The 16,368-nt window shown below is 40.2% G+C and overlaps 1 protein-coding gene across 10 annotated transcripts in view; it reads left to right on the forward strand.

Annotated features, from left to right (window-relative positions):
- NEBL (nebulette) overlaps positions 1-16,368 on the forward strand; it is a 140,614-nt gene that overhangs the window by 110,735 nt on the left and 13,511 nt on the right. The window contains exons 11-25 of one of the 10 annotated variants that reach the window (XM_028751250.2): positions 1,790-1,894; positions 2,099-2,206; positions 2,744-2,866; positions 4,283-4,393; positions 4,534-4,644; positions 6,309-6,419; positions 8,539-8,649; positions 8,928-9,038; positions 9,421-9,525; positions 10,377-10,469; positions 11,927-12,019; positions 12,505-12,609; positions 13,494-13,665; positions 14,519-14,611; positions 15,837-15,962. In XM_028751250.2, the coding sequence (XP_028607083.2) occupies positions 1,790-1,894; positions 2,099-2,206; positions 2,744-2,866; positions 4,283-4,393; positions 4,534-4,644; positions 6,309-6,419; positions 8,539-8,649; positions 8,928-9,038; positions 9,421-9,525; positions 10,377-10,469; positions 11,927-12,019; positions 12,505-12,609; positions 13,494-13,665; positions 14,519-14,611; positions 15,837-15,962 (1,678 nt within the window). The remainder of the gene's footprint in view (positions 1-1,789; positions 1,895-2,098; positions 2,207-2,743; positions 2,867-4,282; positions 4,394-4,533; positions 4,645-6,308; positions 6,420-8,538; positions 8,650-8,927; positions 9,039-9,420; positions 9,526-10,376; positions 10,470-11,926; positions 12,020-12,504; positions 12,610-13,493; positions 13,666-14,518; positions 14,612-15,836; positions 15,963-16,368) is intronic. The other 9 variants (XM_028751253.2, XM_077936858.1, XM_028751255.2 and 6 more) reach the window with 9 other exon arrangements.

Raw genomic sequence — 16,368 nt, forward strand, 5'->3', positions numbered from 1 at the left:
ATATACATACTGCAATTCTTGAAGAAGTAGTTTCCATGAAAAGAAAGAGGGAAGATAAACGTTAAAATATCTGGCAGATTTTTAAAAGAACTCTGTGTAGACAGAGGAAACAAATGTCTCCTTGCACTACCCAATCTGCCACTACGCCAGTAGCACTATAGTTTATGAGGTTTTTTTGTTTTCTTTTACCTTTTTAGCTCCTTTTCTTCTTTTTAAATAACACTTTTATAAACTTCTAACCTTTATAACAGTTAAAAGGAATCAGCACATCAATATTTATATAAACTAATGGTAGATGTGGAAAGACTTCAGATTGCCCCCCCCCCCCAATCCTCTTATTTTTGGGATATGATTTGAGGTAGCTGAATCTAATTCACATGCTGCAGAGTAACATCTCCACACACCCTGGTTTTGTTTTACTGTGAAATGGGTTTTTGCTCTCACAGTGCAAGCAATTGCTTTATGTTGCAATCATGAAGTATGAAGCATGCTCATGCGATTTGGCAGCAAAGCTCTCTTCTTAAAGGTGACGTGTTTTTGGTTGATGTTCACCTACAGACCTGTAGGTACAGCATGTAGATGGGAAAATCCTTCCAGATTTTGAGTGCTGAGCTCCCTGCCAATTTAACAAGGTGGTCCATTATAAAATCTCCTTAATCCATGATTAAGGAGATGGATGAGAAGGATGACCTGTCTTGTGTTATTGAGGGTTGTTTGAAATATCTGGGGTAGTTAACTTCTCCCAACTGTGCCTTCCTGGGTACTCAGTTCAGTTGCAGAATAATTCAATGGTCAGAGAAAGTTGCTTTTGGGGTGTGTTGTTTTGTTTGCTACGGTTTCCACTGCCTTTCTAGATTTCCTGTCCGTTTCTGAGTAAAAAGTGCATACAATTGCACTGTGTGTGTAGTATCCATACTTTTATATTCCTTTTCTGAGTTTCTAATTTTATATTATCAAATTGACTAACTGCATTTCACTTTTAAAACAGGTAGAGGCTGCACAATGTTTGCTTTGCTCCACTAGGAGGCAATAAGAGACTGTCAAATTGAGCTCACACTATTTCTATAATTTTCAACACTTGAGCTTCTTTGGGTTATTAATTTGGGATCCAGGGCTATACATGTTCTGCAGCATACCTTCACCCCCTGAAAAGCTGCCCTTGAAAGTTAGGTGGACCCTCTGGTGCAGGATTTCATCAGCTATGATAAGATAACCACTGCCACTAGATTAGGAAACCAGCCGTGGCCTCGCTCCCTGGAATCACTTTGCACAGGAAGATTGTTTATGAATCCCAAACAGCCCCGAGGCTCTTATATGTCCTGATCTAAAGTTGCACATGTGCTGAAGTGGGGTGAGGTATGCGTTATGCTACTGCATGTGATTACGATCTAGCACCAAGCATTAGTTATGAATTTTGGAGGGATGGATAACCTTGGACTCTGTCCTGTTTAGAGATGATCAGTGCTCTGCAGAGGTGTAGACAGCGCCATGAAAATATCTTTCAATGCTACATGCGTGGTTCAGATCAAATACTGGAATTGCCACAAATCACTCTGCATGTTGTTTCCATGTGCACATGTTGTCCTCACTGGATCAGAGCCTCATCTGTTTTTTTAAAAAATAGAAACCGTTTCACGGTTTAGTTTACACTTTTGCTTTAAAGATGAATTCTTACTTTAGAGGAATACTTGCTTTAAAGATGAATTCTTGTGGGTTTAAACAACAACTACTACAACGAGGTATATTATAGTTTGGTCTTTTATATATATTTGCCTATTATTTGTTTCAGTATGAATATAAGAAGCTGTTTGAGAAAAGTAAGGGGCTGTATCATTTCGCACTGGATACAGCTGAACAGCTGCACCACAAAGAGAACGCAGTGCTCCAAAGTCAGGTATGCACACAGTGTGCACTGTCCAGTAGCTCTGCATGCTTGGATTGTATATTATGTACAGCATTTATGTTTGGAAGGAGGGAAATGCTTTTCATGCATAAAAGAGAATTCATACGCAAGGAATGGGAAGCCCCTCCTCTCTGAATAAACGTACTGTCGGTTTTAAAAATTGCTGTAGTTTTGATCCGCTCTCTGTTCTGTTAGGTGAAGTACAAAGAGAAGTATGAAAAATCAAAAGGCAGGGCCATGATGGAATTTGTGGATACCCCGACTTACCAAGTTTCAAAGGAGGCTCAGAGGTGTCAAAGCGAGGTTGGTGGAATGCTTTTGGAAATCATTACTGTACTGCAATGTTCAATACATTGTGTTGCTATGGCATTTGAATAAGGGCTGTGGGTAGTTCTTTCACTGTGATGAAACGCATTGGTCACAGCCTAAGGAGATAATTCAGCCTAGTTCTCACTCAGTTTGGATCTTGGATTCTCTCCCCCCCCCCCCCACTGGGCAGCATACCAACTTGACACACTGCATACTGGTTTTTGAAGTCCTCCCACTTTCAAAACCATTTGCAGCACCACATGCTGCTCTTCAGGAAACAACCACATGTTCAAAACAGGCTTCAACACATGGAACAAGTTGAGCAAATCTTTGGATCCTGTTGTGTCTCCCATTTGAAGTCGGAATAGCTGTTTTAGAGATGCACTTTGATATCCTCCAAATGTTTAGATTCTGTATCTTTATGTTTGGATTGTTCAGTGAAAATGTTTTACCTCTTGCTGCAATATAACTACAGTTTACATGAAACGGCATGCAATTTTATAGTTATATAAAAATTTATTTTGTGCACAGAAAATATATCGAAAAGAATTTGAAGATAAACTCAAAGGAAAGGCAGCACTGGACTTAGACAAGACCCCGGAATTCTTGAACGTGAAGCGTGTTACCAACCTGCTCAAAGAGGTAAAGGTAAAGGTAAAGGGACCCCTGACCATTAGGTCCAGTCGTGACCGACTCTGGGGTTGCGGCGCTCATCTCGCTTTACTGGTACAGCTTCTGGGTCATGTGGCCAGCATGACAAAGCCGCTTCTGTTGAACCAGAGCAGTGCACAGAAACACCATTTACCTTCCCGCCGGAGTAGTACCTATTTATCTACTTGCACTTTGAGATGCTTTCGAACTGCTAGGTTGGCAGGAGCAGGGACTGAGCAACGGGAGCTCACCCCGTTGTGGGGATTCGAACTGCCAACCTTCTGATCAGCAAGTCCTAGGCTCTGTGGTTTAACCCACAGCGCGACCTGCACAAGCTGTAATAAGTCAGAAGATGGAAGAACCACCTCTAGTTACTTCTTGTTTTACTACGTATATAATACTTTGGTAAGAAAGAAGTCGTTGTGATGCAGTTAGCGTAGCCACAGAACTGCAGTGTGACAACAGCGGATGGAGCAAGCGAGCAAAAACAAGCAGGCCAGAGTTGTGGGTGAGCTTGCCGGCAGAGTAAGTAAGCCTGCCATTGGGCAGGCTGGTGACACAGACATGCCTTCTCATGTTGCTCCTAATTTGCTTGCCTGCCCACTTGCTTGCACACATGACAGGGTGAGTGAAGCCCCGGTTAGCACAATAGTTAAGTGAGGTTGCCAACTCACTTAAAACCATGGTTTCTGATTCTTGTTTGCTGGCCAACCACAAACGATGACTTGCCACTCTCAGATAATCACGCCGAATCATACTTAAGCTTCATTAAAGATTGTTTGGTGTGATGTCTGAATTGACCTGAAGCTTCAAAGATACCTGGAGACAAATTGAAACAATACCTCTTGGTTTGTCAATCAAGGAGGAACGCATATCTTCTGGAGACAGTGTCATACACTGATGTAACTCTGGGTTCTGTTTTCTGCAGCATTAGCGTGATATCTTTCTACATGTTCATTTCAATCACAAGTACTCATCATGCTATGTAACTCTGATTTGTGGATAAGTGCCTTTTGCATTGCATTTAGTGCACCTTTGTGAATAATGATAGCATTAGCAGAACTTGAGTGACAGGGTCATTTACTTGTCTGTAATCTGAAAAAAAAAACTACCATCCATAGCGGAAGCTCTTACAGTTTTATAAAGTATCTGTAGGAACTAGTTGTATAAAAAGAAGAATGTGGTTCCCCTGCTCCCAGGAGCAAGTGAAGATTACAATCTTTTCATTCTTGGTGCATCCTGGCTTTTGATTTCCCAATTCTATTTTAACTATGGTAAATGTGCACTATCTAATTCATATTTTATAGAGATTTTCAAAGTATTCCTTGAAATATTTAATAAGAACTTTTCCTTTTCAAGATCTTGCTCACGATTTAAAGCTGAGAAACCTTTCCCCCCCCCTCTCCTTCAAACCTTCAGAAAGAGTATAGAAAAGATTTGGAAGAAGGGATGAAAGGAAAAGGACTGACAGTGTTTGAAGATACGCCAGAGTTGATTAGAGTGAAAAATGCAGCTCAGATACTAAATGAGGTAGGTTATGTTAGTAAAGGTTATTAATGTCGTGGAAAGTGAGCCCTTCACAAAGCACCCAATGACACATCTGCTTAGTTTTTAGAGTCTATGAAAAAGTCCATGCTTTGAAACTGTTTCCAACTTTTTATTTTTTTTAGAAGGAATACAGAAAAGATCTGGAAAATGAAATAAAGGGAAAAGGAGTTAAGCTCATCTCTGAAACTCCTGAAGTTCAAAAAGCAAAGAGAGCATCTAAAATTGTTAGTGAGGTCAGTAGAGCAAAACATTTAAAATTATTCCTTTGCATCTTTTATGGCTTGGTGGAATTAGCAATTAATTGGCACATCAGCACAAGAAGAGCAATAAAGCTGAATAGAACTACTGAATTTCAGAAACACTTTCTGTACTGTTCTCATTTAAGCAAATATATACAAAAATTATTTTGTTTATTGAAAGTCATTGTAGAAATCTAATGCAGCACATTCTGTTTTTGAAACGACGTGGAAGGCATAACATGATGGAGTTCTTTGGCAATGTAGCTTTGTATTGCCAAAGGCGTATTAGGTTACATGGGAGTAAGTCCCATTGAACTTTATGGGCCTTGCTTTGCTTATCGGGGTGCCAGAACGTTCAGCCAAAAGGCCAAGATGGTTCCTAGAAGGCTGGGTGCCTTTACGAACCATTGGGCAAGAGAGTCAGAGGAGGAAAATCCTTGCATTTCCAAGGTGGTCTGAGGAATGGGTCAGGGCTTGATCCTTATTGAAGGGACAAACTGCCTTCCCTCCAGCCTTCTTTTTGCAACAGCGCCTTCCCTCCTTCCCTGTTTCCCACTGTGCCTCATGGTCTATGCTAGAAATTTCTCCCAATCTGCATTTTGGATTGCAGATTGGTTTTCTTTGCCTACTTCACACTGAACAGTGGGATGGAGTGCTATATGGTCTGCTGTGTTGTTTAAATAGGTTAATCTTCTTGATTTGGTCACTTTTGGCAGTTTCGGTGCGGGAAAAGAAATAGTTTGGTTTAGTCTGGTGATGGCCTTTAGGCCTGTTTCAGCTGATGGGTTAGCACCAAGGCTCATTTCCTGGACTCTCAGGTTCAGGGGCTGGGAGAGTGGCCTCATTTGAGGCCAAACTCTCTCATCCACTTGTGATTCTGCAGTCTTGGGTAGTGGTGATGGCGTAAGTCTTTCCTTCTCACCTTTAGGGTGTGGCCCAGGAGTCAGGACAGGCTAGGGAGTCGTGCCCTAATTCCTTAGGCAATGGTGGGTCACCCAAAGGCTATAGTTATACAGTTAAATTAGTTTCTGCCCCATAGGCACCCCCCCCCCGATGATTTTAATTTAAGGTCTATCTAAATAGAAGTGGCCCAGTTCAACCCCAGCTTATGTGTCTACCTCTGTGTACAAATAAATATTCTAGAGCAGTTAACTCAACACACCTTCCAACACATTTTTAATAATATATATGCTTATTTAGAAAATTACGATGTGTTAGGGCCCGCTGAAAATAAAATGTTCATTTTGAATTAATTATTTATAATTTATATCACTTGGTAATCTCCAAGTCAATAGCACAGGCTATTTAAATTAGGAAGCATTCTTTGTATACTAAAAACAAACATTTTTTTTTTAAAAAAAACCATTGCTGAAAACTCCCCATGTAACTCAGTATTTAAACAGAATTTTAAACTACCATTATTAAAGGGTTTGACCATGTGTTTAATATGCAAACCTTCTAAACAATCTGACACATTTATTCATTTTGTAGGTGTGCAAGAACTCCGCTGTAGAGAGAAACCACTTGCCTAAATTGTAAATTGGTCTTTGAGGGCAAAGGTTTTGAATATGCAATGCGTATCATTTAAAGGTGTTCTGCTCTCTCCCACCCATTCCATTTCAAATAGACCCTGATTTATATTTTTTTTGTGTGCACAGAAAGAATATAAAAAAGACCTGGAGACTGAAATTAAAGGGAAAGGGATGCAGGTTGGCACAGATACTCCTGAAATACAGCGAGCCAAGAGAGCATCTGAAATTGCAAGCCAGGTTTGTTTAAAATGCTTCTTGAAATGGAACTGTATGCTTTATAGCATGATATAAGGTAATATGACAACTTTTGGAATTTATGCTCGGTTTTGCAAGAGTGGAGCATTTTGGTCTGGTGTCCCATCTGCACCATACATTTAAAGCACTCTCATACCTCTTTAACATCCGTGGCTTTGCCTGAAGTTAAAGCTGAAGTTAAAGGTACCGAGAATTGTAAGGAGACACTTCAAAGAGCTACAATTCCCAGCACCCTTAACAAACTGCAGTTCCCGGTACAGTGGTACCTCGGGTTACATACGCTTCAGGTTACAGACTCTGCTAACCCAGAAATAGTACCTTGGGTTAAGAACTTTGCTTCAGGATGAGAACAGAAATCGTGCTCCGGCGGTGCGGTGGCAGCAGGAGGCCCTATTAGCTAAAGTGGTGCTTCAGGTTAAGAACAGTTTCAGGTTAAGAACAGACCTCCGAAACGAATTAAGTTCTTAACCCGAGGTACCACTGTATTCTTTGTGGGAAGCCATGACTGTTGAAGTGGTGTGCTTTAAATGTAAGGTGTGCTTGTGCCCTTAGACCAAAATATTCAACTCTTGCAAAACTGAGTGTGAATTCCAAAAGTTGTCACGGATGGGGTTGTAGTTGGACCACCAACCTAAGCTGGTGGAAGGCAGACCACCATACCACCAAGGCCCCCTGTGCCTTAAGTGACAGCAGTGGGTTCAGGAGATCCGTCAAGCTATGAACTTGGTCCTCTGAGGGAGTGTCTCTCCATCTAGAGCAGAGTGCACACCTCTCAGCTAGACAGAGGAACGACTCACTAACAGCACCTCATTGTTGTCTTGATTAAATGTCCCTTTATCGGCACCCATTCAGCCCATTATCAGAGCCAAGAACTGATTCAGTACATCCACTCCCTCACCAGCAGAAGATAGAAAGGAGAAATAAAGCGGTGTGTCATCTGCATACTGGTGGCAATGCACTCCAAAACTCTGTGTGACCCCACTCAGTGGTTTTGTGTAGATGTTAAACAACACTGGGGACAGAACTGATCTATGTGAAACCCCAAACTGGAGAACCTCACAGAGCTGAGCAGTGCTCCCCAAGAACCACCGTCTGGATCTGGCCACCCAAGCAGGAGTGGAATCACTGCAATGGGGTTCCCCCAATACTCAGCTCAGACCCCAGAAAAATAACATGGCTGATGGCATCAGAAGCCATGTAGGAGAATCTGCAGAGCTACACTCCCAGCTCTCTCCTGATACAGACCATTGTACAGGGTGACAAAGTCAGTTGCCATTCCAAACCAGGTCTGAATCCCAATTAGACTAGATTCCAAGTTGGGTCTCTTATTGGAAGGGCTTTAGTACTGTTGGCTGTAAGGTTCTGGTGAGGGTACTGTGGGGCTTCATATGAAATTGCTCACACACCCAAACCCAGCAAGACTAAACCACCTGCACGTTGGCTGATGTTCTGGGAGTTCAATCCTGCTTTCTACAGGGAACTGTGTCTTCAGCTGCATGTCCTACTTCCCACCTGATCCTACAGTACATACGATGTCAGGTGTGGGATGATTAGGTGTGGTTTTGGGGAAATTGGTTTGTGGGCTAAACAGGGAGCCAAGAGCTTGTGGTAGTAAACTTTCATTGATACCTTACCTGTAGAAGAACAGAGGAGGGGCTTTTCACCCCCCATTTGCATTGAATGTCAAAATCAGTGGTAAGCATTTATAAGACATAAACGCTCAAACCTTAAACTAGTGAGTGGATCTTGTGACAGATGAATTTAGTCCTTTCTGAATTACATCTCTTATCTATAATGCTCGATTATATGAATTTATCCATTGATTCGGGGCAGTGAAAACAGGAGCGACCTGAAATAAAATACTATAGATTATTATTATTTATTTATTTTTAAAAAAGAAACATTTTTGTTAAATGATTTTCTTCCTTAAGGAACATCAGATACATCTGAGCATCTCCTATGGAGTCAATGTTCTGAGGGTATAAAGGGGCAATTTGACCTTCATGGGTGCTATTTAATAAAAGCATGCAGATTAAAGCAGGATCTGTATAAAAGCTTCAGCTGCTGTAGATCTGAGTATTTCCTGATCTGTCCTTCACAGAAAGAATACAAGAAACATCTAGAAATGGAAATTAAAGGGAAAGGCATGCAGGTGGGCATGGATACTCCTGATATACAACGAGCAAAGAAAGCTTATGAAATTGCAAGCCAGGTTAGTGCAGAATGCATCGCTTCAATGACATTTACAGTAAAATACAATGGGCTTTTAAACTTTTTTTTTTTTTTTTACGAAATCCTTTTGAAAGCAGGAAGTATAGAAAAATAATAAAAACTGAATCTGACAGAAGCACAGCCAGGCATCAGAAATCTAGTTTGTGTTGCAAGCATACCTTTTTGAAAGCAGCACACATGAATTATTCCAGCTGTATGGGTATGAAAGGCTAAAGATATTGTATGTCTAAGAATTCATTAACGTTCCATTTCTTACAGAAAGAATATATGAAGGACCTGGAGACTGAAATCAAAGGGAAAGGAATGCAGGTGGGCTCAGATATCCCAGAGATACAGCGAGCAAAGAAAGCTTCTGAAATAGCCAGCCAGGTGGGTAGGGAATGAAGAGTAATTAAGTGGCGCTTGCAGTTCGGAAGTGTCCTCCTGCGCACAGGGTTGTTCGTTTTGTTCTGATATGAGTCTTATTTTTTAATAAGTATGCATGCTTCCAATGGCAGTGCATTTATTTTAATGTGTGGATGCTAAAATAAAAATAATAAAACATACAGACTTTAATTCTGAGTTACATTAAGGCCCAGTTTACCATTGTATAGGAATTGTGAAGTGACAGTAAAGTAGGCTTACACATATTTAAGCCTATTTAGTTGTTTTATTTCTTAACACACACATACATACATACATACTTTGACACTAATACTAATAATGTTATTATTTATACCCCACCCATCTGGCTGGGCTTTCTATTTTGTAGAAAAAGTACAAAGATGAAGCAGAGAAGATGCTGTGCTCCTACTCTGCTGTTCCAGACACTCCTGAAATCGAGAGAATTAAAAACACACAGAGAAATATCAGTGCTGTAAGTAGCAACAAGCCAAATTTTAAGGGAAACTCTTAACAAAGTTCAACATCAAATGAACTCTCTTGTGTCCCAGGGCACAATGAAAAATGTACCGTTCATTGTCCCCAAGCCAATTGCATACCCTCGTTGGTAAAGGTTGTACCACTCCTATTGGGAGGTGGTTATTGTTATTGTTTTGTTTTTGTTTGTTATCATGGTATGTAATTTTTAAAAATATTGTAAACTGCCCTGTGATCCTCAGATGAAGGGCGGTATAGAAGTTTAATAAATAATAATAATTGCAACAATAATTTTCACAGTACTGTGGGAAAAGGTAGCAATGCAACAATTTTTTTTTGGAGCAGTGCAATCTTCTACAGAGTTATGTGGACCTAAACCCCATTTAATTCAATGGAGCAAAATTTATTATGGCATAAGCTTTTGTGGACCAGAGAAAGTATAAACCATTGTTGGTTTATACTATAATAAATTTATTAGTCTTTAAGTGGTGGGATGCTGTGATGGAGGTGAGGGTAGCCTTGCTCTCTTTTTAAAGCGCTACAAGAACAGGTATACGGGAAAGTGCTCAACCTTTATCAGATGCTAAGAGCCAGGACAATTAAACCTTAAACATCTGTGGATATCACTGCGAAGTATGCTACCTGTTATGGCCTTTCCCAATGTGCACTCTTTTCATATGAGGTTCCAGTAAAGAAAATGAGTTTATTAGTTTTTGTGGTGATTGAGTTAGTTTATGGGAAGCTAAAACAACAGAGGCGGTACAATTTAGTATTTGGAACATTGCCTGTTGTTGCAAACTTCTGCCAGGAAGCATACCTTCATAATTATTTTTCTATTCTTCAATGAAGGTATTGTACAAGAAAGTGATAGGAGCTGGTACAGCAGTAACAGACACTCCAGAGATTGAACGAGTAAAGAAAAACCAGCAAAATATTAGCGCAGTAAGTTTTTTTTAAAACAGATGCTGCTTTGTGCAAATTTTTATTATTGCTGTTGTTATTGTTGTGGAAATGCACTGTATTAAAAAACAAAAAACAGAAATAGAACTATAAAACTGACATTCCAAGTGAAATACAGTGGTACCTCAGGTTACATACGCTTCAGGTTACATACGCTTCAGGTTACAGACCCAGAAATAGTGCTTCAGGTTAAGAACTTTGCTTCAGGATGAGAACAGAAATCGGGCTCCAGCGGCGCGGCGGCAGCAGGAGGCCCCATTAGCTAAAGTGGTGCTTCAGGTTAAGAACAGTTTCAGGTTAAGAACGGACCTCCGGAACGAATTAAGTACTTAACCTGAGGTACCACTGTATATCATAATTCAGCATTGGTCAGATTCCCCAGCCCACCTGCATTTGAAACCCTGGAGGCAAACCCTTTGTAGCAAAAAAGCAGTGGACACAGGAAGAGTTAAGCACTCTCCCTTTCTTTCATTCTCCCAGTTCAGGAGCTACAGTGGTACCTCGGGTTAAGTACTTAATTCGTTCCGGAGGTCTGTTCTCAACCTGAAACTGTTCTTATCCTGAAGCACCACTTTAGCTAATGGGGCCTCCCGCTGCCGCCGCCGTGCCTCTGCTGCGCGATTTCTGTTCTCATCCTGAAGCAAAGTTCTTAACCTGAAGCACTATTTTTGGGTTAGCAGAGTCTGTAACCTGAAGTGTATGTAACCTGAAGTGTATGTAACCCGAGATACCACTGTATTTACAAAAGAGGGGGGGGGGAGCCCAGCCTCTTAATATATGCATGCAACTCTTAATCTCAGGGTTGTGGGTTCGAGCCCCATGTTAGGTGAAAGAGTCCTGCATTGCAGAGGGGATTGGACTAGATTCTCACCGTGGTCCCTTCCAACTCTGCAGTTCTACGATTCTATCCCCTGATTATATATGCATGAAGTGTCCTTTTTCTTGTATATTTCTGTCTCTGCAGTACTTCTTGAGGAGTCTCAGTCTAACACCCAGTTTTGCAACTTCTTACGATATCCGTCTGACTTCATCAGAATGTTTGACTTTATATCACAAACGCTGAAATGAAACAAATTCCCAACCTGCACTTAATATTGTCGAAAGAGGACAGATCTCTTTTAGGGACTATGTGTCAGTTTTTAAACTTCCTTTCCCTTTTTGGGCACCAGCCCTGTAACTGCAGTAAAAATCCCTGTTGAACCAAATGGAGGCTGTACAGCAGCAGTAGCACTAATATACCTTAGAGCAAATTATGTTTAAGTTAGTAATGCTTCTCTGTGCACATATTTTACCAATGAAATACAAAGAAATAATTATGTTATGCTTCAGCATACAGCTTTAAATACCGAACTAATTAGAACATTTGGAATTTAAACACCAGGTGCCCTATTTATCATTGTTCAGTTGCAATGTTATTTATATATATCTGAAATTAATAGGCTTACTATAAAGTGCAACCTGGTAAAGCAACTGCTGTCAGTGTCACACCTGAGATGGAGAGAGTCAAGAAGAATCAAGAAATTATCAGCTCGGCAAGTCCTTTGTTTTTCCTTGTTTCTTTTTATTGTTTTGGATTAATAAAGAATTTAACCTTTCTGTGATGAGTGCATCATGCCCTTAACAAATTATATCCTTAATAAATTAATTTTGAATCTTTAAGAGTACTATAGAAATGTGTATTTATCCGTTTGGCCTAGTGACTGCTAATAATGAAGCAGTAGGTTCCATGTGTGTTTTTCTTGTTTCTCCACTTTGTTTTTTAATGACTTTGCCAATGTTTACTAAAGTACAATCTTACATTTTTTGTATCATGCATTATTAACTAGTCGGTCATGAATTGTAGTGAAGGCCAATGACTTTGAATGGGTAGACCAGTGCAATGCGCATTACCACATCTCCACAATGCCTGTTCATTTGGGGATAGAACAGTAAAAGAATATCAGTTGCTCGTGACATTAAGCATGATTTTCCTGTCAAGTTGTGCACACTCGAAAAATCCATGTGCTGTCTTTTGCAGGTCAAGTACAGCAGAGATCAGCAACAGATGAAAGGTAGACCTAGTATGATTCTAGACACACCTGAGCTGAGGCATGTCAAAGAGACACAAAACAACATCTCAATGGTAGGGTACATTTTTCACATGGCTAGTGTGTTCTGAAGAACAGTAGCTGTAGATTGGATTGGATTGAATCCTTCATTAATCTAGGTAACTAGCACGATGCGCTAAAGTCTGGACTGAGTTTTCCCCCTTACGCAGTGGTTCTTGGGGTGGGGGTTTGCTAACTGCATTTAAATGTTGCATATTGCTATACTAATAAAACGACTTCCCTAACCATTCACTCGTGTGGCTTCTTAAAGACACTTCACGTGGTTCCTCTCTGTTTCAGCATTGCAGATTTTAACTGGAGAGGGTGATACACACACACACGCTGCCTTGTGCCTGTGCATGTTTTTGATTTGTGTGTGCAAGTGGAATTCTGAATTTGGTTGCTCTGATTGCCTTTGCCTGAAGGATTGTGTATGTGTGAGTGTGCTGTGTATATGACCGTATGTGAGGAATGGGGGAGGGAGGCTTTTAAAAAGCATATCGATATCTGTAATACCTTGAAAAGTCATACTAATTTGAAATTTTATCCTAACGTATTGATATGGAGCATTTGTGCTTTCTACAACTGAAATTGAATGAAATGTAAGATGATTTTGAAGGGTTTAGCACCATCATTTGCATGTGAATGTAACACTAAATGCAATAGACTGCATGTGACTTTTTATCTGTATACAAAAAGTAATTACCTTAAAAAAACAAAACCAGCGATGACGATGGGAATTGCACATCTATTGGGCCTTGTAGCGGCAAGGAACAATTGCATGACAGTGGTTAGCAGCTTGAAATAAGCAAAAATGTCAGTGGCCAAGAAAAATAATGTTGACAATGCCTATCTTCTACAGCTCTCAATACACCTTGTCATTGGACTAGAAAATAATAAACTTCCCACCCCTCTCCAGGTCAAATACCATGAAGATTTTGAGAAGACGAAAGGCAGAGGTTTCACTCCAATAGTGGACGATCCTGTGACTGAACGGGTGAGAAGAAATACCCAGGTGGTTAGTGATGCTGCCTACAAAGGTGTCCACCCACATATAGTTGAAATGGACAGGAGACCTGGAATAATTGTGGGTAAGTTTCTACTCTGTGCTTTACTGACCCAAATATATTATGTGGGCCAGCTCTGCAGAATAATCTTGCTCTGTTATTTACTTACTTACCTAACTATCTTGTTCTTTCTAGTTGCAGTGTTATCTGTATTTGATGTTTTGTACCTTTGTTTCATATGCAGTTCCTTCTTAAGATTAAAATGATAGGTCAGTTTTGGGTTATCAGGCGATAATTGTCTGCCGCAGAATTCCTGATTGCAGTCACCTCTGAAGTAATGAGTATAGTAATTAACAGAACAGATGATAAGATGAAAGGTATTTTAATCAAACATTAATTTGCTCTACAAAGGCTGAAAGGTAAAGAAAGAGAGAGACACAATATAAAAAGTACTTAAATTGTTAATATGAGCAGCTAATTATTAACATTCTTAACTTTCTTTTAAAAAAATGAAAGTAATCACAGAAGAAATTGCCATTTGACTTTTTCACGTAGATTAGCAGAAAAGGAATTCAGCTCCATGATTTTAATACCTGGTATGATGAGATTTTTATTGTTGGAAAAGTCGTGTTATTTTTATTTGCAAACTATAAGTGCTGACCTGTGCATTGAAATGAAAATGAGATGCATTCATTCTTTTCCTTCAGTACCACACTAAGAATCTCGTAAAGTTATTTCTGCAATGTTGGATAGTATTTATGAAACTATGAAGCCACAAATCATATCTCACACTTTTTCAAATGTTATTTTCCCCATGGTCAAATCCATGGTAAAACCCATCTCCATGGCCCCCAGGGATTATTTATGTCTTCCCTGATAACATCTTTGTGCTTTTACTTTCTTCCCCCAACTGTCTTACTGTTCCTTTTTGGAAAAGACCTCAAAGTTTGGCGCACAGATCCTGGCTCCATCTTCGACATTGACCCTTTGGAAGATAATATTCAGTCTAGGAGTCTACATATGCTTTCGGGTATTGTTTAACATGATTTTCTCCAGTGCTTGATTGTAGTCAAGTAATATTTGACCAGCCCATCTAATGATGTAGTTGCTGCTTTTCAGAACTGATTTGTGTGAGCACAGAAGCAATTTTTTTAATGGGGTGGCCGCATTCATGTGAATTGTCATTGGCCTGTGCACTAATTCACTGAGTGAGGCTTCATTTACTCCACATGTTTGCATTTCCTGAGGCAATTTACTGATGTCTGGACTGGCCTAAAGGCTGCAGATCTAATGCCCACTGCTGTCTAATTTAAGCACTGGATGTTTATTCCAGTTATGAAATTTATTTAATTTCACGGCAATGGTTAGTTTAATTTTTGCTATGGATCACATGGCTTGGCTTATAGAATGATCCAGAATGCAATTTAAAGTTGGTGATAGGTCTTGTGGGTTTTCTATCAGCTGCCTAGATTCTGTGGTTAAGTGCAAACCATTTAATACCACATCTCAAAAAGAACAACACATAGCCTCCATGAGCTATCCATTGTATCCTTTAAATAACTGAATAACTAAATATAATCTGCTTGCTGCTATGATTTTACACACACACACACACACACACACACACACACACACACACACACACACACATTCTATACTGCCCTTCACCTGAGGATCACAGGGGAGTTATAATCCACATTACAGCAAGTGTCTGCATTGTTCCTCTTAAGGCTAAGCAGCACAATTTCCCTTTGGGCAGTAAAATGTCTTATGTCACAGCCATAGGAGCCCAGCTCTTAGAGGCCAAGGTCCCTTCACCCCCACCAATAAAATATTTGAGGGGGCTGCCCTCCCCAAGTTGACAGACATTGCCATTCAAATGGTGTGTGAGTGATCATCATGTGATTGATTATGCGGGGTGGGGCTTACCTGGCCTTCCCAATACTGTACTCAAGTTGGCACCACTGGTCACAGCTGTACCAGTATTTGTGGGAACAGTCCGTGCGTAGCCCTAGCCATAATCCAATAGCGGCATTCTTGTGCGAACAGTTTCCCCTACTTGCACATTTTAGTGAGCTCACAGATTCCAGTTATTAGTATCTTGGGGCAGTTTTGCACAAGATGTTGCTGGCATGGGAAGTACCTAAGTTGTCAGCCCTGTTATTTGAATAAAAACAAACAAACAAAGAAGCTCTCTCTTACTTTACTCATCTGCCCTATAGCTATTTACTGCAGTATTGTGTTTCCCCTCGTAGAAAAAGCAAGACGTTACAGTAAACAGCATTTCCGTTCTACCAGTACTTCTGGCGTTGGAGATGACAAATCAGAGGGCTCTATGTTTTCTTGTTCCAGTGAGGTAACAAGGCCATCTAACGAAGGAGGTACCCATAGATGTCCTCTGTTCCCTTCTGATTAACAGTCACAGTGTGCCTGTTTCCTTGCACATCTCCAGGTTAACTCAGCAACCCTGGTTTGCCCAGTAAACAAACAGCTGTGTAAGAGAAGTATTTGTATTAATGTCAAAGAGCCCTTGAGATAGCCAGTAAGATTTTGGTTTGTTTGTTTTTTTGCATGCAGTGTTTGATTCACAGGTCTTAATGCCTCTTCTTGGTTAGCTATTAACATCCTTGTTAAATAAAATATTTTTTTGTTTGTTTTAATGAAGCTCGTCCACCTCTGACTTCAGCTGTGTAGAGTGCAAATAACTTCAAATATGTGATTTTAAGTGGGGAGGTGGGGGAAGGAAGGGGGCCAGTCTATTTATTACCTTTGTCCCAAGTACAAGCT

This window comes from Podarcis muralis, chromosome 12 (genome assembly GCF_964188315.1).
Source record: "Podarcis muralis chromosome 12, rPodMur119.hap1.1, whole genome shotgun sequence".
In the NCBI taxonomy this organism is placed as follows: Eukaryota; Metazoa; Chordata; class Lepidosauria; order Squamata; family Lacertidae; genus Podarcis; species Podarcis muralis.